The sequence below is a fragment of the Heterodontus francisci genome, chromosome 31, assembly GCF_036365525.1.
Source record: "Heterodontus francisci isolate sHetFra1 chromosome 31, sHetFra1.hap1, whole genome shotgun sequence".
Lineage (NCBI taxonomy): Eukaryota > Metazoa > Chordata > Chondrichthyes > Heterodontiformes > Heterodontidae > Heterodontus > Heterodontus francisci.
Window position 1 is genome coordinate 50,319,141 of NC_090401.1, and position 24,611 is coordinate 50,343,751.

General features: G+C 43.3%; 1 protein-coding gene across 5 annotated transcripts in view; it reads left to right on the plus strand.

Annotated features, from left to right (window-relative positions):
* nkain1 (sodium/potassium transporting ATPase interacting 1) overlaps positions 1–24,611 on the plus strand; it is a 507,954-nt gene that overhangs the window by 409,335 nt on the left and 74,008 nt on the right. Inside the window, exon 1 of one of the 5 annotated variants that reach the window (XM_068011549.1) lies at positions 9,411–9,478. The exons of the other annotated variants lie outside the window; for them this stretch is intronic. Coding sequence (XP_067867650.1) covers positions 9,440–9,478 — 39 coding nt within the window. The 5' untranslated portion in view covers positions 9,411–9,439. Of the gene's footprint in view, positions 1–9,410; positions 9,479–24,611 lie in introns of those variants that run through there. 5 annotated transcript variants of the gene reach the window in all.

Consider the following 24,611-nt stretch of genomic DNA (forward strand, 5'->3'; position numbering starts at 1 on the left):
TAAGGTGCCACATCAAAGGTTATTGTGAAAAATAAAAACTCATGTTGTAGGGGGTAACATATTGGCATGGATAGAAGATTGGCTAGCTAACAGGAAACAGAGAGTAGGCATAAATGGATCATTTTATGGTTGGCAAGATGTAATGAGTGGTGTGCCACAGGGGTCAGTGCTGGGGTTTCAACGTTTTACAATTTATATAAATGTCTTGGATGGTTGCTAAATTTGCTGATGACACAAAGATAGGTAGGCAAGTAAGTTGTGAAGAGGACATAAGAAGGCTACAAAGGGATATAGATTGGTTAAGTGAGTGAGCAAAGATCTGGCAAATGGAGTATAATGTGGGAAAGTGTGAAATTGTCCATTTTGGCAGGAAGTAGAAAAAGAAGCATATTATCTAAATGGTGAGAGATTGCAGAGCTCAGAGATACAGAGAGATCTGTGTGTCCTAGTACATGAATTGCAAAAGGTTAGTGTGCAGATACAGCACGTAATTAAGAAAGCTAATAGAATGTTATTGTTTATTGCGAGGGGAATTGAATACAAAAGTAGGAAGGTTATGCCTCAGTTATACAGGGCATTGGTGAGACCACATCTGGAGTACTGTGTACAGTATCGGTCTCCTTATTTAAGGAAGGATGTAAATGTGTTGGCAGTTCAACGGAAGTTTACTAGACTGATACCTGGAATGAGCGGGTTGTCTTATGAGGAAAGGTTGGATAGGCTAGGCTTGTGTCTGCTGGAATGTAGAAGAGTAAGAGGTGACTTGATTGAAACATATAAGATCCTGAGGGGTCTTGACAGGGTGGATGTGGAAAGGATGTTTCCCTTTGTGGGAGAATCTAGAACTAGGGGTCACTGTTTAAAAATAAGGAGCTGCCCATTTAAGACAGAGATGAGAAGAAATGTTTTCTCTCAGAGGGTCGTGAGTCTTTGGAACTCTCTTCCTCAAAAGGCAGTGAAAGCAGAATCTTTAAATATTTTTAAGGCAGAGGTAAATAAATTCTTGATAAGCAAGGGAGTGAAAGGTTATCAGGAGTAGGTGCGAGTCGAGGTTACACTCAGATCAGCCATGATCTTATTGAATGGCGGAACAGGCTGGAGGGGCCGAGTGGCCTACTTCTGTTCCTAATTCGTATGTTCGTATCATAACTCGCTGTGTAAAAGAATCTCCTTATCCCCCTCTGCTTCGTTTGCAATTTACCTTAAATCTATATTCTCTGGTTACTAACCCTTCTGCAGTGGAAACAGTTTCTCCTTATTTGTCAAAACACCTCACAGTTTTGAACTCCAGTATAATGTGGAAATCTCCCTCTAACCTGCTCTGCTCTAAAGAGAACAATCCCTGTATGACCTTTTCATATTTTCTTTTAAATAGGAGCAATTTTTTTTTCAGGTGCAAAACTTAGGACAAAAATGAAAAATGACAGCCCAATATAGTCTCGGAGACAAAAGAAAATAGTGCACACCGTTTTCACTAAAATCATACACATAGATCAGTTCCTCCCTTGCAAAGTTCAGCAAATCCACAGTGGAAATATTGTCACATTTACTTTGATTTGCTGCCCAAGAAAAATGTGACAGGGTGCCTGGGGGAATGCCTGCAATGCTAGGCTGAGAGCCCCAAGTACTCATTGCTTTACTGTTGCGTTTAATGGTGCGCCAAAGGCACTAGCTCCTGATGGATCAGGTCTCATGTAAGGGTCAATGGTAACCCAGGCTCGCTCATCTCAAACTCTGCTGCCCATATCCGACCATATCGCACCAAGTCCCATTCACCCATCACCCCTCTGCTCACTGCCCTCCGTTGGCTCCTGATCTGGCAATGCCTGAATTTTAAAATTTTCATCCTCGTTTTCAAATCCCTCCATCACAAGCCCTCCCCCATCTCTGTAACCTTCTCCAGACTTACAACCCTCTGAGATATCACCGCTCCTCCAACATGTCCTGTTGTCATAGAGTCACTTACGGCGCAGAAGGAGGCCATTTGACCCATTGAGTCAATGCTGGCTTTCCACGGAGCTATCCAGTGAGTCCCACTCGCCCGCTTGATCCCTGTAGCCCTGCCAGTGCCCGTCCAATTTCTTTTTGAAATTGTTGATTGGTTCCGCTTCCATCACCCTCATGAGCAGTGAGTGCCAGGTCATGTGCATCCCCGATTTTATTCTTTCCACCATCAGCAACCATGCCTTCAACTGCCTAGACCCTAAACTCTGGAATGCCCTCTCCACCGGATTCTGCTCTTTTAAGATACTGTTTAAAACCTACGTCTTTGACCAAGCTTTTGGTCACCTATCTTAATATCTCCTTCTTTGGTTTGTTGTTAATTGCTGTCTGATAACACTCATGCGAAGCACTTTGGCATGTTTTACTAGGTTAAAGGTGCTATATTAATGCAACTTGTTGTTTGCATGATGCTTTTATATTTGTACCCTCTAGATACTGACTGACCGAAGGGGGTCGTGTTTTCCCAATTTACTGCATCAAAACCTCTTATAATTTTGAGCACCTCTATGTAGGTACTCCTCTTGACCCACTCTGTTCTGGTGGACCTGAGAAGCAGTGACTGGATGACACAGAAAAACATTATCTGTTCATCCTTTACCTATGAACATTGTAGATGAAATTTTCCCCCAGCGTGGCCAGCTCTTACTTTAATAAACACATTCACAGCGAATAAATCGATCAGTTTAGAAATTTATCCTTAACAGCACAATGCATAAAGTTGTTTTCAGTTTAAACATTTGCTAAAGACGGTTTCGCAAACTGTTGTGTGAAGGAATCAAATTTTAGTATTCAGGAGACTTTGGTGGCAAAATGTCGACCGCCTGTTGATAGGTTGATGTTTTCAGAGAAGTGACAGGGAGAGGAGAGGGTCAAGATAAACCAAGGGTTATTTGCATCAAAGAGACAGCATAGGCAGCTCGTGACAAATCCTTCAAATCTGGGACTCGGGTTCAAGTCCAATCCTCTATCTGCTGGTCGTTACCTGTCCGACAGCAAAAAGTTGCACCAACTTCAAGACTAATTGGCAATTTCACTCAGACAGCCGAATGGATGGCTGACATGGGAAATGGAAAACAAATCACTGGAGTGAATATTTTATTTCTCGTGTGAGATATTGGCTAACAGAAAAATATGGCTTTTGTTTTATTTGTATTTCATCAGATACACACTTTCACTCCATCTTTAAACCAAGCGTGGTTTGCTCAACCCTTTGTTCATGATGATTCCACTTTAAATATTTGGGAATAGGGCCATCCCAAAGATCGCACAGCAATAAATGGTCCTGAGATAATACAGACCAGAACGTCTAGTTAACTGCTTTCCCCTTGCTGGGTTACCAGCCCGGACAGCAGTTAGTATGCTACAGTTAGCCCCAGTGTTCTAGGAATTTGGGCAAAGAACAATTGGCGAGGTTACCTGTGCTTAATTGTCATTCATTGGCTCCCAGTTGTCAGATGAGGGCAGGAGCAGGCTGGCTGTGGCATCTCTCACCCCCTGACCCCACACGCTGTCTGATGATCTGCCACACTGGCTGTCCGTGCTCTCACACAAAGGGCTGAATTTTACCCCAACGGTGGGCATCCCGGTTACCGGCCGGAAAGCAGGGGGCGACCCACCTCAACGCTGTTTTGGACCCCCAGCCAAATTCCACGGCGGGCAGCTAATTGACTGCCTGCCGTTTGGGGTCCCGTCCCTTTAAGGACGGGATTCCGCCTCCAAGAGCTGCGGGCCAATCAGAGGGCTGGCAACTCGGTAGAAATTTTGGCCACTATCGGTACAAGAGGAGGCCTGAGACCAGAACCAGCGCTGGAGCACCGGACCTCGGGTAAGTGAGGCAGGCTTGGTGGGGCCAGTCCGACAGGCCCCGGCGAGTGGACGGGGTGAGGGGGTGGGTGCAGGAGGGTAGTTGTTAAGGGCTGGGGAGTTGTTTCTGGAGGGGTGGCCTTCGCCGCCAGGGGCCTTCCATGGGCCCACGGAGGAGGGCCCCCAGCTAGCCTACAGGGAGGCCACCATGTTTTACTGGGCAGCTCCTCATGTGGCAGAGGCACTCACACCACTGCTAAAATGCCAGCGGCAACAGGAAGAGGTCCAAACGTTTCGATTGGCCTCTAGTCGGGAAGACCGTATTCAGCCTTCCCTCGGGCTAAACACCAAGGGCATCAGGAAGATGATGGGCACTCCACCCCCACTTTCCCACGCAATTTTATGGCACCCTCCACAAACTGCCCCCCACCCCCCACCTCCATTCCTGTCCCTCGGTGATCCAAAAAATTCAGCCCAAAGAATGATCATCAAGCACAACCAAGCAATCAGTGCTTGTAGAACTGTATCCCAACCAGTGGCTGCAAAACACTTTGGGGCAATGTGAAAGGCACTATATAAATGCGTGCTCTTTACTTTCACTCTTTTTCTTCTTTGTCCCACTTTCTTTGTTTATCTTTCATTCTTTACTTTCTCGCTTTCTCTCTTTTTTCTTTCTTTTTTCCGTTCTTTCTCTTTTATTCTCTTTCTTTCATTCTCTCTTCATTTCTCTCTTTCTCTTTCTTTGCTCTTTGTAGTCAAATAAGCCTGGCAACACTTCCTGCCAGGCTCTCACATTAAGAATGACCAGACAGCAGGCCTGGGAGGCCGACTGGTGTAACTATGGAGACACATCCCAGCACGGGTCAGGAGAAGAAGGGGGAAAATTGATGGTGACTGGGAGCAGGAGTGGACTTTACCTCAGACAGCTTTGACTGCATTCAAGTAGAGGGCTTAAACCCTGTTGCCATTTCTCAATTCAATCCCACTCCCTCCTCAGTGGCTTCCTTCTACTGATACCAGTGGAGAACAGTTCAAGCCAATTGAATAACAGAGCAGGTTGAAGCTGTAATTTCCAGTACGATGAGGCTACACTTTACTAAAAGTGACTTAGAATTACTGACAGCACATTGACTCAGTCAACTAAAATACACCATAGAAAAAGCAATCACAAGTGAAAATTAAAGCTGCCTGTATATATACAGTATATAGTTTTTTTCCCCCCAGAAATTCATAGAAAAGATTGATTGACAATCAGTTGTGCTTAGCTGGGTAAGCTCAGGGTTTGGAACAGGCAGATAGGTGCTGTCGATTTGATTCATGATTCAGCTCGGTCGATGTATGTTGGCAATGCTCAGAACTAATTAAGTGTAACAAAAGAAATCTATTTCTAAACTCTGGTCATCACTACAGCGAAGGCAAAGTTGATTTATTCCAACGTCAAGTGCCTGTAACGAAAATCCAATCTGTTTGCCAGTCAGTAACATTCTTGCTATAATCAGTATTGCAGTAGCTTGCTTTTCTTTTTTTTAAAAAAAGGAAAGAAATCTGTCTTTTGTGAAAAATCCAGTCTGTGTTTCAATGTTTATTGTCTATGTCTAAGATAATATCTAGACAATAAGGGGTACTTGGAATGATTATGGGACATTATTCAAAAGAATTTACATGATGTTATAAATTGTGACAGTGAAACTTGATCAGTTTATAGGCTGTTATCTCAATCCAGGATTACATTAGTGCCTTGAAATCACTCCAGTGCATTTGTTACATATTCCTTTTTATGAGGTGGTTTTATTGTTTTTGATCATTTGTCAGTGTCAGCTCCATTTACCACTGTGCTGCCTCCACAACTCTTAAAGACTTGATGCCTACTCCCACATCTGGGGAGGTTCCCTCCTGTTGTACCTCCTGGACAGAATCCAATGAAAAAGCTTGTCATCTGTTAGCTGATCCTTCTCTCACCTTGAGCTTCCAACCTCGCCCTCTCCATCATAACCTTTCCTCCCTCTCTCTCTTTTCTGAGTTCTATATTTCATTGAATGCTCTTCTTCCTTGCAAGTCACAAGTATCTCATCCTACATGCCCTGCTCAGTCCCTACCTCTTCACTGTCTTAAAGTGAATACTCATTGTCCTGCTCCCAGCTCTGCCTTTCTTAGATTCTCAAGGCTCTCTGACCTTTTGCATGCAATCTGCCAGCTTTTAAAGCCAAAGTTTTGTACCAGCTAACTGATACTTCTCTCCTATTCTTTTTTATCTTATGATTCTGTAGGAAACTGGGTGGTGCAGTTGCTTAGAATGGCCCTTCTGGAGTCTTAAATTTGAATTCAGCCCTTACTAACAGGGTAAAAGACCTCTTTTTGTGTTGGATATGAGAGTCACATGTGCAATGTGTTTGGAAAGTCTTAGTCCACTTCCTCGTTGCCCATAACGACATACAGTTTGCATTAAATTGGAAATCTTAGTTCAACAATGGAAAATAAGGTATTCACTTCCATGTTTTAAGTACTGGCATATCTTACGTAATGAGCAGAACGATGCAGCCATGAATATTAATCTTTAATTCCTATGTATACAGGTATAGTAAAGTGATGCATGTCATAAAATCTGCTGTATTTGGTTGCAATGGTATACAAATTATGTTCTAGGTCATCAAGCTGTTAAAAACCTACACATAAACTATATCTTTTTTATGCCAAATGCAGCCACCACATAAGTCACCTACCAAACACCTGAAGCACGCTTTGTCTCACCAAAATACAGTCACTGTTAACACCAATTAGCATAATCATTGAGCACACCAACAGTCAAAGAACAAAGAACAAAGAAAATTACAGCACAGGAACAGGCCCTTCGGCCCTCCAAGCCTGCGCCGATCCAGATCCTCTATCTAAACATGTCACCTATTTTCTAAGGGTCTGTATCTCTTTGCTTCCTGCCCATTCATGTATCTGTCTAGATACATCTTAAAAGACGCTATCGTGCCCGCGTCTACCAGCTCCGCTGGCAACGCGTTCCAGGCACCCACCACCCTCTGCGTTAAGAATTTTCCACGCATATCCCCCCTAAACTTTTCCCCTCTCACTTTGAACTCGTGAACCCTAGTAATTGAATCCCCCACTCTGGGAAAAATCTTCTTGCTATCCACCCTGTCTATACCTCTCATGATTTTGTACACCTCAATCAGGTCCCCCCTCAACCTCCGTCTTTCTAATGAAAATAATCCTAATCTACTCAACCTCTCTTCATAGCTAGCGCCCTCCATACCAGGCAACATCCTGGTGAACCTCCTTTGCACCCTCTCCAAAGCATCTACATCCTTTTGGTAATGTGGCGACCAGAACTGCACGCAGTATTCCAAATGTGGCCGAACCAAAGTCTTATACAACTGTAACATGACCTGCCAACTCTTGTACTCAATACCCCGTCCGATGAAGGAAAGCATGCCGTATGCCTTCTTGACCACTCTATTGACCTGCGTTGCCACCTTCAGGGAACAATGGACCTGAACACCCAAATCTCTCTGTACATCAATTTTCCCCAGGACTTTTCCATTTACTGTATAGTTCACTCTTGAATTGGATCTTCCAAAATGCATCACCTCGCATTTGCCCTGATTGAACTCCATCTGCCATTTCTCTGCCCAACTCTCCAATCTATCTATATTCTGCTGTATTCTCTGACAGTCCCCTTCACTATCTGCTACTCCACCAATCTTAGTGTCGTCTGCAAACTTGCTAATCAGACCACCTATACTTTCCTCCAAATCATTTATGTATATCACAAACAACAGTGGTCCCAGCACGGATCCCTGTGGAACACCACTGGTCACACGTCTCCATTTAGAGAAACTCCCTTCCACTGCTACTCTCTGTCTCCTGTTGCCCAGCCAGTTCTTTATCCATCTAGCTAGTACACCCTGGACCCCATGCGACTTCACTTTCTCCATCAGCCTCCCATGGGGAACCTTATCAAACGCCTTACTGAAGTCGAGAATCACAACCTCTCCCTGCAATGAGGTTGTCCATAAACCTGGCCACTCAGTAAAGATCACTCAAGGCCAGGGGTACCATATATATTGTGCCATGTACAAAACGTTGAAACCAAAGAGTAGTTCCAATTAAAAAGAAATCTTAGCTGGGTGTAATTTTCCCCATGTCTTGCGGAAGTGTTTTGCTGCATTCTGACAGCTTGTGAACAATCACACCAATTTCGTCAGGCAAGGATTGGAATAGAATTGTGGTCTCGTCAGGATGGAATAGTCTGAAAAATAAAATATACAAGCCGAGCGAATCAACACCCATTGAACTGTACGTCAGCAAGAGAGAGTGCCAATAGGAAAGGTGACGAATGGCAGTCTAGTGTTTAAGGTACTGGCATTAAAGACCCAAAGATTGTAAATTCAAATCCCCAGCACGTCATGTAATGAAAATGAAATTCAATAAATTAGTTAATTTATAAGCTGATACCAGAAAATGACCATGAAATGGCAGATTGTTCGAAAAACCCAACTGGTCCACTAATGTTCATCAGGGAAGGGAACCTGCCACCAATGTTCCCTTTACATTTTCTTTGTACTGAGTGAGCTACAAACTCCTCTGAGCACTATTGATTTTGTCCATGGGCAGTTGACGTCTTAAAAGTCATGACGTGCATTCTGCTGGAAGTTGCTCCCGATGCAACTGCTGAAGTTGGGATCAGTTAAGTTGTTTATTTCAATGCGGGATACCGTCCAGATTGCTGTGCGGCCACGTAGGCGAGCATCTCAGAGGGAACATTGCCTGGCACGCCTACGCAGTCTGGCCTCCATGTGACTCCAGTCCTAAACAAGGTGGTTGACATTTAATGCCCTCAAGGAAATTAACTGGGCACTGAATTAATTCTGTCTTGCTTGTGTCGCACACATGCCAAGAACAAATGAACAAAGCAAAGGCTCCAATCTGTTTGATTTCACTGAACTAAGAGGGCAATAAAAACTACAGTAACCCGTTAAAGCCTAGGGTTGGCAACTCTGGACGTATTCCTGAATGTTTCATCACATGACCTCTGACCTCCGACTGCCCCACCCAATCAAGCAGCCTTTGTCCCATTGCTAAATTTTAAATTAATTAATACACAAGAATGTTCAAAGAAAGTGAATAAAAAACACGCCATTATGTTTAAACGCCTCTATGATCTTTCGCCTGGGCGTTGATCGCAGCAGTGTCCAGGAGATTAATCATTAATTCCTGGAGTCCCAAGGACAATCCTGACAAATTGGCTACCCTAATAAAAGCCTCAGCAATTGACAAAAGTTTCTTTTTGCAATGCAATGATAAATGACTTTGACCCAGCGAGATAAATGGTGACCGCCCTGATTTCCAGATGTTCTTGAATGTATTATCTGAGAGAAAAGAGACCAAAAAGGAAATATTTAAGAATGCTAATGTTGTTACGAGCAGACCAATGCAGTATTAGAAAATGCGTCCCTGACCACATGGGATCTGGAGGCTGACAGAGAAAGATAAACATTATCAGTTTAAGCAGATCATTTGTGAAATCCCTCGGCTCACTTTAAAGAGGTTTACCGAAGGGAAAAAAAGCAGATTTTACAATGTAAATATAAGCTTATTATCTGGAAAACTCCCAAAAGCTTGAATGCGACCGCTTTCAGTAATCGCAACAAACCCTCTTGCAGTAAGTAAGCCAGTTGTCATGTTTTTACACCAATGCTTCAGACTTACTTCCTATATGTATCGCAAAGTCTGCTGTTTTGTAGATGCGTAGTATTTTTATATTGAGGACTCAAGCCCCCAGTGACGGCCTCCTGGATGGGGGAGTCTAGGACAAGGGAACAGAATCTTAAAATCAGAGCCAGGCCATTCAGGAGAGAAGTTTGGAAACACTTATTCTCTCAAAGGGTGGTAGGAGTGTGGAACTCTCTCCCATGAAAAGCAGCAGATGCAGTTCAGTTGATAATTTTGTATCTGAGATGGATAGATTTTTTTGCTAGCCAAGTGTATGAAAGGATATGGAGCAGGTGGATGGAGTTAAGATACATTTCATACATGATCTCATTGAATGGCAGAACAGGTTCGAGGGAGTGAATAGCCTGTTTCTGTGTTCCTTTTGGCTGCCCCTTACAGATCCCACCCAATTTTCCTCTCCTCAGGTGGGGTGTATAACAGGCAGCCAATCCACTACAGTCTATTTTGCACACCTTCCGAATTTGGATTTTGCCCCCTTGCCCCACATGGATTCAAGACCCACCCCGGGCCTGCAGCTTATAATATAGACTGGTGATGCAGTGCCAAGGGAGTGATGCATTGTCAGAGGTTCCATCCTTTGAATGAGACAATAAACTAACCTGTACCCTGCTCTGGGGTTCATGTAAATGTTTAAATTCCTATGACCCCATTTGAAGAAGAACAGGGGGAGTTGTCCTGGTGTCTTGGCCATCAGTCCTCCCTCAACCAGTACCAACAGTCAATAGCTGGTCATTCATCTCTTTGCTGTTTGTGGGACCTTGCCTGGTGACTGCAATATTTGCCCACATAACAGTTCATATAATTCAAGAAACATGAAGCACTCTGGGATGTTTCTAGAAGGTGTGACAAGATGTTGTTTAAACATCGAGTCTTTTTTAAAAGGTTGACAAGATTAAGAGCAGAGACAAGCTAATTATGAACAACCAGGTTTGACCCTCCCATTACCTAATAACCTCATTGTTCAGACTCATTGAAGATTGGCCACTTGTGGAAGTACAAGAGCGATGCTTATACTCATGAGATTGTATCCCAGGATAATGGGTGGCTCTGAGACAGAAAGGAGAAAAACTGAAGGTAGAAATTAGCTACTTCGAGCTTGGTCAAAGAGGTAGGTTTTAAGGATTCTCTTAAAGGAGGGGAGAGAGGTAAGAGAGACAGACAGATTTAGGGAGGAAATTCCAGAGCTGAGGGCCTAGGTGGCTAAAGGCACTGCCACCAATGGAAATTGGAGATGCACAAGAGGCAAGAATTGGCGGAGCACAGAGCTCTCAGGGCGCTGTGGGGCTGAAAGATTTTACAGAGATGGTGAGAGATAAGGCCGCTGAGAGATTTGAACACAACAATGGGGGGAATTTTAAAATGGAGGCATTGCCAGACTGGGAGGTCATTGAGCACTGGGACTTGGTGTGAGTTAGGGTACAAGTAGCAGTACAACGTCAGCCACTGTTATGTCACGTTATGAAGGTCATACAGCAAGTGACACACCGCACCTCTCCCTTAGGGTTATTGAACCTGAAATTTGGCTGCAAGCCTCTCTTTACTGCGGCTGGGTTGATTTTAGCGTTTGAATGAATGGTGGAATAGTAATCTAAATGTAGCAAGGAAGAGGCTGTTTAATGCCCTTTCAGTCAATTGACCCATCTGGCAACCATTTCCAGATTGTTTCAAGTTTTAAGCTGGCTTCCAGACTACTTGATTGTACTTTGCTTCTCTGCTGAGTATTTCCAGCACTTTCTGTTTTTACTCAATTATACTGTTTTATATCATATTCAAACTTTGACACATCTCATCTGAAATCTTTAAAACACTATTGTGCTGTTTTGTTTTCCTGATCAAGTGAAAAAGAACCTATTTGTTTTCTGAAGACTTCGAGTCCCAGTCAGTTCAATTTGCTAACTTCCAATTCCATGGAATTTAGAAGGATGAGAGATTACCTCATTGAAACACAAAATTCTTAAGGGGCTTGATAGGGTAGATGCTGGGAGGATGTTTCCCCTGGCTGGGGAATCTAGAACTACGGGCCACAGTCTCAATAACAGGTTGGCCATTTAGGACTGAGATAAGGAGAAGTTTCTTCACACAAAAGGGTTGTTGAAATTTGGAATTCTCTACCCCAGAGGGCTGTGGACACTCGTTGTTGAGTATATTCAAGTCGGAAATCAATAGCTTTTTGAATACTAAGAAAATAGGGGATTGGGGGTAGTGTGGGAAAGTGAAATTGATTAGCCATGAATATATTGAATGGCAGAGCATGCTCAAAGGGCCAAATGACCTTCTCTGCTCCCGTTTCTTCTGTTCTTGAGTATCTCCTGAGGCCGAACAGAAGAGTTCTCACTGATATTATCAGCTGAAACCATGCTCCTGGGCTCATGGGGTTAATGAACTGAGACCACTTGGTGTAGAACTGGGTGACCAGACCATAAAGATCCCAAATTCATACGAATTACGAGTAGGAGTTGGCGACTCGGCCCCTCGAGCCTGCTCTGCCATTCAATAAGATCATGGTTGATCTGATTGTAACCTCAACTCCACATTCCTGCCTACCCCCAATAGCCTTTTATCCCCTTGCTTCCAATGTATTTACATCCTTACCTAAATAAGGAGGCCAGTACTGTGCACAGTACTCCAGATATGGTCTCACCAATGTCTTGTATAACTGAAGCTTAGCCTCCCTACTTTTGTATTCAATTCCCCTCACAATAAACAATAACATTCTATCAGCTTTCCTAATTACTTGCTGTACCTACATACCAACCCTTTGCGATTCATGCACAAGGACACTCAGATCCCTCTGCACCTCAGAGCTCAGCAATCTCTCACCATTTAGATAATATAATATCCCTCATTTGTGCTGAGATTGTGGGGGGAATTTTATGTTCATCCCAGTGGCGGGTTTGGAGGCGGGGAGAGCATATAATCGGGTGGGATGGTGGCGGGGGGATCTGGGTATGTCAGGCTTGCAGTTAAGAGAAGAAAGAATGTGCTTTTCTATACAGTACACTTGACAAGTCCCAAAGTGCTTTCCAACCAATTAAGTACTTTTGAAGTGTAGTCATTGTTGTAATTATTGTAGGAAATACAGTGGCCAATTTGCACACAGCAAGCTCCCATAAACAGCCCAACTGACCAGATAATCTGCTTTACAAATGAACATACAAATTAGGAGCAGGAGTAGGCCACTCAGCCCGTCAAGCCTGCTCCGCCATTCAATACGTTCATGGCTGAACTGATTACTCCACATTTCCACCTACCCCCGTTAACCTTCCACCCCGTTGCTTTTGTTTTGTTTTGTGATGTTGGTTGAGGGATAAATATTAGCCCTTACTCTTCTTAGAACAGTGCCATGGGATCTTTTCCACCCATTTGAAATGGCAGAATGGGCCTGGGTTCAATGTCTCATCCAAAAGATAGCACCTCCAACAGTGCAGCACTCCCTCAATGAGTGTCAACCTAGTTTATGTGCTCAAATCTCTAGAGTGGAGCTTGAATCCACAACCTCTGACTCAGAGATGGGGGTGATAGCTCTGAGCCTAGACTGGCATACGGTCTCACAGTTGACCTTAACCTTCCCTTCCCTCACCAAGTTAAGAAGAGATACCAAGTTCCATTTCTTATTGCATTTGATTACCCATGCTGGAATGTGTGTATATGTACGTATATGCTGACATCCCTCAGATCAGTATATATGTTTGGATACATACACACATGCATACATCCATCAGATGAGAATAACTTCTACCTCAGTCAACTGAACTACCTCAATTCTAGTTCCATGCTCAGGTAGTCCTCTGATTATCACTGCAAAGGTTGACCCATGATAAATGGCCACTTGGATTAGATACTGGAAGATAGGCAATGTCTGCAGAGCTGCAACTCAACATAAAATCAAAGAATCATATAGCACAGAAGGAGGCCATTCAGCCTATCATGTCTATGCTAGCTCATTGAAAGAACTATCCAGTTAATCCCATTCCCATGCTCTTTCCCAAAGCGCTGCACATTTTTCCTTTTCAAGTATTTTCCAATTTCCTGGTGAAAGTTGCTATTGAATCTACTTCAATCACCCTTTTAGCTAGTGCGTTCCAGATCATAACAGCTCACTGTGTATTAAAAAAAATTGTCCTCACCCCACCTCTGGTGCTTTTGCCAATTGTCTTTAATTTGTGCCCTGTGATTGCTGACACACTTCTCTGCATTAAATTTCATCTGCCATGGGTCTGTCCATTTCATCAGTGTGCCTGTGTCCTCCTGAAGTCTGTAATATCCTCCTCACTGTTTACTACATTTCCAAGCTTTGTGTCATCTGCAAACGTTATAATTATGTCCCCTCTCCTCAAGTCCAAGTTATTGATGTATATCAAAAAGAGCAATGATTCCAATACTGACCCCTGGGGAAAACCACTGTACAGTTCCCTCCTGTCTGATAAACAACCATTCACCACTACTCTCTGTTTCCTATCTATTAGCCAATTTCATATCCATGCTGCCATGGCCGTTTAATCCCATGGGATACAGTGCCTTCAGGAGAAATATAGAATCAGGTGGAAAGCATACCACGAAAATTCACCGCATCTGATGTGGTGAATAATTAAAGTGCAGATGGAGCGTAAAGACAGCGCGAGGGTCTCTCTTTAACTCAATAACATCACACTGGCAGCTATCAAGGCTGCAGCACTGCTCTATGAGCAGATTCCACTAATTGCCCTGCGAAAATGTACGGAACATAGAACCTTACAGAACCAAAGGACCCTGGGGTGAAATTCATGGGGTAAAAGCAAATCTGCTTGCATGGTTGTGGTGTTAATGACACTTTGTGCTTATGTTTCAATTACAGGCTTGTGATGACTGATTTGTTAAGGTGTAGGTGTGTTGGTAATACCTGGATGAGTTTCTGCATTCTATGTTTTTTTGCTGAATGTATTCAGTATTAGCTTGCTGCCTGCATGCTCCATTATCACACAAGTACAGACACTGTTCCAATGGGATTAAGGAGGTTTTTCTTTCCCTCCCTTGTGTGAGATGTGGGTGACAGCAGCAGCCTGTGTCTGTGCTTGGCAGATAGTGCAGCAGTGACTGTATCGAAAGGTACTTACAGTGTCCACATTCACCATTAATGCGAGTTAATAGACTTTCAGCAGCAGTTAAAGATTAAAGCATACAGTGTGCATTGCAATTACTTAATGCACTGTACTGCATCGAAAATAAAGCTGTTTTTGGTCACACGCACGAGATTATTTTCTTTTTCTCCTCGGATGTGAGAGACTTTATATTCAATGGACGCTAGGACAGAGGGAGCACTCATCCTTACTGCCATACACACCTTACTTTCATAGCATAGTCTGGCATTGAATATGTGGTTGATATAGACGAGTTTATTTTTGGAAGTCAATTCCCCCCCCCCCCCAAAAACCACCTGAAGGTGTTAACTTTTGTTGGACTGGCAGGCCTCTGCTATCTTCCCTGAGCAGTCGTTCAAGTGTGTGATGCTACTTGACCATGGAGTGCATCACAGAAATGCCTGACCTCCCCTCCCTTCCCCCAGGTCCATATGCATACAACCTCGAATGAGAATCAATGGATAGCAGTCAGAAGCAGGAATTCTGACTGATTTCCTCCATTGATTCCCCACCATCCCCTCCCCACTCCACGCCTAGCCAGGAAAAGAAAGACTTGCATTTATATAGCGCTTTTCACAACCATCAGATGTCTCAGCGCTTTCCAGCCAATGAAGTACTTTTGAAATGTAGCCACTGTTGTAATGTAAGAAATGTTGCAACCAATTTGCCCATAGCATGGTCCCACAACAGCAATGTGATAATGACCAGACAATCTCTTTTCGTGATGTTGATTGAGGGATAAATATTGGCCAGGAATAACTCCCCTTTTCTTTGAAATAGTGCCATGGTATCTTTTACATCCACCCAAGTAAGCAGATGGGGCCTTGGTTTAACATCTCATCTGTAAGACAGTGTAGTGTTTTGAGAATTGCATTGTGTATATTGTTCACTTATGGCTACCATGCACACATGAGCCAGCAGAGGGAGCTGAAAGAGAAAGTGAAACAGAATAAAGAAGACTCCATTATGTTCAGCAGCATGCTGCCTTTGTCTCACATTTCCTACTAAACCTCACTCCAGTCACAAGAACATCACAGACAAAACCTCTGAAGTGTCAGCCTTGATTTTTGTGATCAAGCCCTAGAGTGGGACTTGAACGTAGAACCATGTGACTCAAAAGCAAGACTGCTACCCACTGAGCTACAGCTGGCACACAAGTAACACCTTGTAGTTACACAGGGTTTTTACTGTTGTAAATGTCCCCAGGCACTTCAAGGGAAAGAAATTGACATTGAGTAGTAATGGGAGAGTCCAGGGAGGTGACCATAAGCATGGTCGAAAAGAAGGGTGTTAAGGAATCTTATGAAGATGGAGCAAGCGATAGCGAGAATTTAGGGAGGCAATTCTCAGGGAGTAGGGAAGAGAGAGCTGAGAAAGGAGGAAAGAGTTCATAGAAGGCGAGAGTTGAAAGACTGAAGGGAATGGGATGTAGGATTGGTGAAGGTTGCAGGGATAGGATGGGGGAATCAGCGGCAGGATTTGTAAACAGAGTTGTAAAATTCAATGCATTGGGGGACAAGGGTGATACGTGAGAGAGACTCGGGCAGGATAGAATGTGGGTGGTAAAGTATTGGACTGCCTTATAGGGTGTGAGTTGAGTTGAGCATGGAGATAACGCAGGCTGGCTGTGATAAACTAACTTAGTGCAGTCTAAAGATCAAATCTGGAACTTTCTAAAGGAAAAGACTTGCATTTCTATAGCACCGTTCACAAACCCAGGGCATCCCAAAGTGATTTACAGCCAACAAAGTACTTTTGAAATATAGCCACTGTTGTAATGTAGGAAATGTGTCAGCCAATTTGTGCACAGCAAGCTCCCACAAAAAGCATTGGGATAATGACCAGGTAATGTTTTTAGTGATGTTAATTGAGAGATAAACATTGGCCAGGACACTGGGGATAACTCCTCTGCTCTTCTTCAAAATAGTTCCATGGGATCTTTTATGTCTACCTGTGAGGACGGATGGAGCCTCGGTTCAACATCTCCTCCAAAAGGTGGCATCGCCAACTTTGTAGCACTCCCTCAGTGCTACACTGCGATGTCATCCTGGAGTTTTGTGCTCAAGTCTCTGGAGTGGGATTTGAACCTACAACCTTCTAACTCAGAAGTGAGCGTGCTAGTTTGTATGGCTTAGGACCAGTGAACATAGGAGCTCTGCAGATACTAGCAAACCAAAGCAGTGTGAAGCAGCTTCTTAAAGGCAGAACAATTGCTCAGCCTCCTATAATAAAAGCAAAATACTGCGGATGCTGGAAAGCTGAAATAAAAACAAGAAATGCTGGAACCACTCAGCAGGTCTGGCAGCATCTGTGGAAAGAGAAGCAGTTAACGTTTCGGGTCAGTGACCCTTCTTCGGAACTGACAAATATTAAAAATGACACAGGTTATAAGCAAGTGAGGTGGGGGTGGGGCAAGAGATAACAAAGGAGAAGGTGTAGATATACTTCTTGTACTTGTACTTCTTTCAATGTAGTATACTGTTTTCGCTGCTCACAATGTGGTCTCCTCTACATTGGGGAGACCAAGCGCAGACTGGGTGACCGCTTTGCGGAACACCTCCGCTCAGTCCGCAAGCAGGACCCTGAGCTCCCGGTTGCTTGCCATTTCAACACACCCCCCTGCTCTCATGCTCACATCTCTGTCCTGGGATTGCTGCAGTGTTCCACTGAACATCAACGCAAGCTCGAGGAACAGCATCTCATCTACCAATTAGGCACACTACAGCCTGCTGGACTGAACATTGAGTTCAATAATTTCAGAGCATGACGGGCTCCCCATTTTACTTTCATTTTTAGTTGTTTTTTTCTTTTTTTCTTTTTTACAACCTTTTCTTGCATTTATTTCATTTCATCTTAGTTTGTTCAGTTTGCTTACCCACTGTTTTTTTTTCATGTTTGCACTTGCTGCTGTTCAATATTCAGTCCGTTAACACCTTTTCTGTACTAATGCTTTGTCTTTCAACACACCATTAACATATTGTTTGCCTTTGCTCCATGACCTTTTGGTCAGCTATGTGGCCTTGTCCAATCTACACCTTCTCCTTTGTTATCTCTTGCCCCACCCCCACCTCACTTGCTTATAACCTGTGACATTTTTAATATTTGTCAGTTCCGAAGAAGGGTCACTGATCCGAAACGTTAACTCTGCTTCTCTTTCCACAGATGCTGCCAGACCTGCTGAGTGGTTCCAGCATTCCTTGTTTTTATTATGCTCAGCCTCCTAGTTCCACTGTAAATTTTGGGTTGATGCAGCATGAAAATCACAAGAACTGGGCCGTCAGATGAATCAAAAGGTTTGAGATTTAAAGGATCTGAAGGAGTGGAGAGAAATTGAAACGGGGACAGAGGAACTTATAAATACACAGCACACCACGGTTATGCTGGAAAAGCAAAGTCACTTTTAAACAGCAAATGAAGACATGGAAACAATTTCTTGCTATCAACACACAGATTATAGTCTAATCATTCTGTCACTGACAAGAAATCAGTTTTACAGCTTGTCATTTCACTGCCTGCAATCTTCGAGTCTGAGTTAGGTTTTTAGCCTTGAGGGATTAGTCTGTAGAGGTGGTGATGTGACTGTTGGATGGGAAAGATTCCTCAAGCAATATCATGATACGCTGAGTCACAGTTATCACTGTCTTGGAATCTCATACCAACTGGCAGTATCACAGGTTGTCTATAACGATGCCCCCAGTGAATTATCCAGCCACAAATTGGTCCCATGCAGCTGAAATATGAATCCCCTGCAGTCATTTTATCACATTTCTCCCTCGACTATTCCGTGAAACAGTCAGGCTTCTGTCAACAATCTACAAGTTTGACCAGTTTTCAGAAATCATGGTTTATCCAAGCTTGAGTCAACTGCAGTTTTTTTTCTTTTTTTGCAGGTGAATATTTATTGGGAATGCAAAAACTGTTCCCTTTAAATATGAAGAGGTAGCTAATCCTTTAATCCAAGAATGTTCATTGGGGACAATTGGTCTATGAGCATTGATTGGGCTTTAGTGATCCAGGGGTGTCAATGTCACTAACAGGGGTCAGTTTGGTCACACACAGACTGAAAGGGCACTGGGTTTGATTCTCCATCTTAGCTAGCTTAGCTTAGCTGCCATCCACCAGAGCAGCAGTACAGGCATTAATTGGCCTCCATGTTCCGCCTGCTGTGTAATAAGTGGATTCCTTTTCAATTCATCTTGGATTGCAAAGAATCTCAAATTCAAAATATGAATGTTACTTAATCCTATCATTCTTTGCTTTGTAAGTGTTACGGCCAGGTGAGGAGGGGATCTCAGGCTCCCCTCTCGCCCTTCCTCTTATTTGACCGCAACAGGGTTTATTCCTTTTAAACAGTGGTTTTACTTACCATCTCTGTGAGTGTTTTACCTTTTCTTTTTACTGTGATTGTGAAATAACCAATCGGACAGGTTTTCTTGAGTTTAAACAAGAAAGAAGTAAGTTTATTATACTTAACACTCTAACCCGATTTTTAAAAAAATACTAAAAATGCGGTACACATTCACGCACACATTCACACAAGAATCACACACACACAAATAGATTACAGAAGGGAAAAATAGATTCGATGGGTGGATTAAAGTCCAGATTAAATGGAATTTAAATACAGTCTGTAAAGTGGATGATCCAGTAGTCCTCAGCTGAAGCTGTATTCTTGAAGTTCTTGGTTGGTCAAAGTGTATTTTGACTGGCTTGCTGTGCTCAGGGTTTTCCTGAAGGCAGAATCTGTAGTTGGCTCTCTCCCCTGGTTGCTGGCTGTAGCGGTCTGTAGGCTTGGAGGGTTCCCCATTCACAGATGGTTTTCACATGTTTTCTGGGGAGAGAGAGACAGGGGAGCAGCAGCCTTCTCAACTACTGTCCACTCGGTTACTGCCTGTCTGCTTGTCTGTGTAACAATACTTCCAGTTTCTTCAGAGATGAACAGATAGTCACATGGCTCTCTCACTCCTCTTTGTTTTTAATGAGGTCCAAAGTCGAAAGCCTAAAACTTCTCTTCGATGGGCTCGGCAGTGTTTACCTCCTGGAGTGACATCTCCATTTATGAATGCCTAGAGATGTTTTGGAATGTTCCACTGACGAGGGTGATCTGGCTAATCGACTCCGTTAACCAAAGCATTGTTCTGGCTGGGCTTCTTGTGAGATGTTTTGTCTCCAGTTCAATCTCCTGGTATTTCAAATGTAAATTGCAGTGGCCATCTTGGCTGCCAGTTTTTTAAAAGTTACTGTAGGTTTTTTCCCCCCATTAAAAGTCTAATGTAAGTTTCTAACCAATGAAATTAAATATTTTTCATTTGGCATATCGGGTTTTTCCGGACATAAGTGATAATAGCATCACCTGTGCACTTACTTTGATGAAGAACTGGGCTCAGAGGTGTTGGGGTGGAAAGCTAACAGTCAAAGTTCATTCATTTATCCCAATGAGAGAATGGTCGGCACACAACAAACTGAATCGAAGGGTCCACCGGGGAAAAGGAGTCCGATTCAGACATGTAAACGACAACAAAAAGCTAATGGATGCCAGTCTCCCCAGAGTCCAAATGAAAACAGGGGACCAGCTCAATTATTTTCAAAATATTGGAATTCTGAAGAGGAAGGGGAAATGTGATGAGGAAGGGAGGAGTGTGAAGAAGGAGGGAGGAGTATGAAGATATGGTGCTGAGATCCAGAGGACACCAATTTAAGGTGATTGGTTAAAAAAAAGCAACAGCAACATGCGAGAGATTTTTCTTACGTAGCAATTGGTTAGGATCTGGAATGCACGGCCTGAGAGTGTGATGGAGGCAGATTCAATCGTGACTTTCAAAAGAGAATTGGATAAGCACCTGAAGAAAGAAAAGTTGCAGGGCTATGGGGAAAGGGCGGGGGAGTGGGACTAGCAGAGTTGCTCTTGAAGCGAGCCGGCACGAACACAATGGGTTGAATGGCCTCTTTCTGTGCTGTTAACCATTCTATGATTCTATGAACACAGGAATTCAGCATGGGATATCATAGAATGGTGGAATCAAACAGTACAAGGAAATGGCCATTCAACCCATCATGCCAGTACTAGCTCTTTGAAAGAGCTATCCAATTAATCTCACTCTTTCTGCAAATATATCCTTTTCATGGTGAGCACAGATTGAAATCCATTTGGTCTTTTAATTCCTCTATGTGATTTGTATATTCACATTACCTGACCTTGAGCTCAATCAACTTCTACAAAGCTCGGTGTGCGGCCTTTGTGGATAGATTAATAACAAGCCGATGATGCAGAAACTAGAAAGGTTCAAGAACTACTCTGGGTCTGAAGCGGACGTACTGAGTTGTACTTTGTGGTTGAATTGGTTAAATGATTGCCTGCTTCTTCTATATAATCACTGATTCAAGGGGCGAAGGAAAATATTAAATGAGATCCCAGGCAGGCTTGCACACGAGGGCTGCTGGAATTAGCTCTGTAATATTTTGGAAAGAAGGAATAACATTTTTGATAGTCAGCAAAGCCAACTTAATTGGAGGCTTCTCACCTTCCCAAAGGAGTGGAATGCCCTATCTCCATCAGTCGCCTGCACTCCCCCAACTTCTCAAAATCCAAACTTGCCGTCAGCTAGTCTCCATTCCTTGATTTATTTTGTCCTTTTTTAACTCTTTTCAAGCTTGACTGTTCTGCACTGAACACTTAAGTTTTTCACCAATAATTATATTTATTATTTTTAAATCTCATAAAGAACAACAACTTGCATTTATATATTGATTTTAATGTGGTAAAAATGTCCCAAGTCGCCTCACAGATGCATTATCAAACATAATTTGACACTGAGCCTCATTGGGAGATATCAGGACTGGTGACCAAAAGCTTGGTTAAAGAGATAGGTTTTAAGGAGCATCTTAAAGGAGGAGGAGAGAGAGGCAGAGAGGGATTCCGATATTTAGGGAAGATTATGAGCACAATTCCCCACTTTCGTGCCTATAAGCAGCTGTTAAACTCAGTCGACATTCCTCAAACCCAGAGTAGCGCTTGTACCTTAAATAAAAACAGAAAATGCTGGAGATATTCAGCAGGTCAGGCAGAATCTGTGGAGAGAGAAGCAGAGTTAATGTTTCAGGTCTGTGACCTTTCATCAGAACTGGCAAAGGTTATAAAAGAATGAGGTTTTAAGCAAGTGGAGGGAGGGATGGTGGGGAAGAGAACAAAAGGAGAGGTGTGTGATAGGGCAAAGGGCAGTAGAGATTAAATAACAAAGCTGTCCTGAAACAAGGCCAAAGAGTGTATTAATGCTTGTGGTGAAAGACAAAGCATTAGTCCAGAGAGAGTGTTAATAGCAGAATAATGAGCAGCTCTGTCAACATGAAAAACAGGCACATGGTTAAAAAATAAAATTAAAATAAAAAACATAAAAAAGGCCAGTCATGCTGTGAAGTTATTGAACTCATTGATCAGTCTGCAAGACTATTGGGTGCCTAATCGAAAGATTAGATGCTGCTCCTCGAGCTTGCGTTGATTTCACTGGAACACGGTAGCAGGCCAAGGACAGAAATGTTTGCATCAGAGCTGGGTGGCGAGTTGAAATGGCAAGCGACCGGAAGCTCTGGGTCATGCTTTCAGACTGAGCGGAGATGTTTTGCAAAGCGGTCACCCAATCTGCGTTTGGTCTCCCCAATATTTTTTTTTATTCATTCATGGGATGTGGGCATCGCTGGCCAGGCCAGCATTTTTTCATTTATTTATTTAGAGATACAGCACTGAAACAGGCCCTTCGGCCCACCGAGTCTGTGCCGACCAACAACCACCCATTCATAATAATCCTACATTAATCCCATATTCTCTACCACATCTCCACCATTCTCCTACCACCTACCTACACTAGGGGCAATTTATAATGGCCAATTTACCTATTAACCTGCAAAGTCTTTGGAAGTGGGAGGAAACCGGAGCACCCAACGGAAACCCACGCAGTCACAGGGAGAACTTGCAAACTCCGCACAGGCAGTACCCAGAACTGAACCCTGGTCGCTGGAGCTGTGAGGCTGCGGTGCTAACCGCTGTGCCACCCATCCCTAATTGCCCTTGAGAAGGCAGTGGTGAGCTGCCTTCTTGAACCGCTGCAGTCCATGTGGGGTAGGTACACCCACAGTGCTAGCGGTTAGATACAACTAAGTGGCTTGTTAGGCCATTTCAGAGGGCATGTAAGAGTCAACCACATTGCTGTGGGTCTGGAGTCACATGTAGGCCAGACCAGGTAAGGACAGCAGATTTCCTTGCCTGAAGGACATTAGTGAATCAGATGGGTTTTTACAACAATCGACAATGGTTCGTGGCCATCATTAGACTAGCTTTATTTTTAATTCCAGATTTATTAATTGAATTCAAATTCCACCTTCTGCTGTGGTGGGATTTGAACCCATGTCCCCAGAGCAATACCCTGGGTCTCTGTGTTACTAGTCCAGTGACAATACCATTACGCCACCACCTCTCACCGTGACCGCATTGTGAGCTGTGAATACAGTATACTGAATTGAAGGAAGTACAAGTAAATCGCTGCTTCACCTGGAAGGACTGTTTGGGGCTTTGGATGGTGAGGAGAGAGGTGAGGTGAGTTCTTGTAGCTTTCTAGTTTCTGCATCACGTGGCTTGTTATTAATCTACCCACAAAGGCTGCACACAAAGCAGAAGTTGATTGAGCAGCTGATTGAGAAAGGTGCAGGATTGCAAGCATTTCTGACAAGTCCTCTGATAGCTTTGTTCTGCTGGGCTGTGGATTGAAGGAATGTTCAAGCCTCGATGTGTTCAAGTTACAACATTAGGAGCCATTTCAAAGCACTGTCTTGCGTAAAAATCCAAAACTTTGTTCTTTAACTTCAAACTTTGTTTCAATTTGTTCTAAGGCCTTTGTTTCATGAGGGGATTTCTGCTTTTGCAGTGCCAATGAGTCTTTGCAAACAGGCTGGTCAAGTTGAATATCCAGCACCAGTGGGGAATGGGAGTGGGACTCAACCATTCTTCAGTGACAGTCATTTGAAAAACATAAGAAAATAGGAGCAGAAGTAGGTCATTCAGCCCCTCGATAAGATCATGGTTGACTTTCTACCTGAACTCCAATTTACTGCCCTATCCCCATATCCCTTGATTCCCTTGGATTCCAAAAATCTATTGATCTCAGTCTTGAATATACTCAACAACTGACCATCCACAGCCCTCTGAGGTAGAGATTTCCAAAGATTTACAACCCTCCGAGTGAAGAAATTTCTCTTCATCTCAGTGCAAAATGACTGAACCCTTATCCTGACAAAGGACAGTTTCAAAATGTTTGGATGGTTTCAAAAGTAAATGGTGCCATTTTAATTTTAACTGAAGAATCACAATTTAAAAATGCTCTATACCAAGGGTTGTCGCCTTGTACCCAACTCCACAGCCTAGCAGGGAGCAGATTAAGGATGTAGGAGAGGGCAATCACAGACTGAGTTTTACATTTGCTTTGCTGAAAATTCACCAGCAAGGATCGCTGAAGAATGTGGGGAAAAAATGAGCATCTAAATATTTTAAAGGTCTTTGAACAGCCAGTTTATATTTTCAAGATATCTTGATACTTGGAAGCGAGGCTGTTCAGTTGCTATGGCAACAATGCTTTGGCTGTATTAAGCTTTAAGCCAAGATCATGATGATCCTTCACTTGCCCCATGGGATGGCTTGACACCTCCCGTAAAATAACTTAACCTGTCGGCATTAGCATTACAGAACAGCCTTACTAAAGGCCTCGTTATTACAGAGCAGACAGGCCCTGTTATTACAGAGAAGCCTTATTTACAGGCCCCGTAATTACAGAACAGCCTTACTACAGGCCCTTTTACTACAGAGTTGCCTTACTATGGGTACTATATCGAGTATACAACACAGAAACAGGCTATTCAGTCCAACTGGTCCTCTGCTAGCTTTTATGCTCCACAAGTATC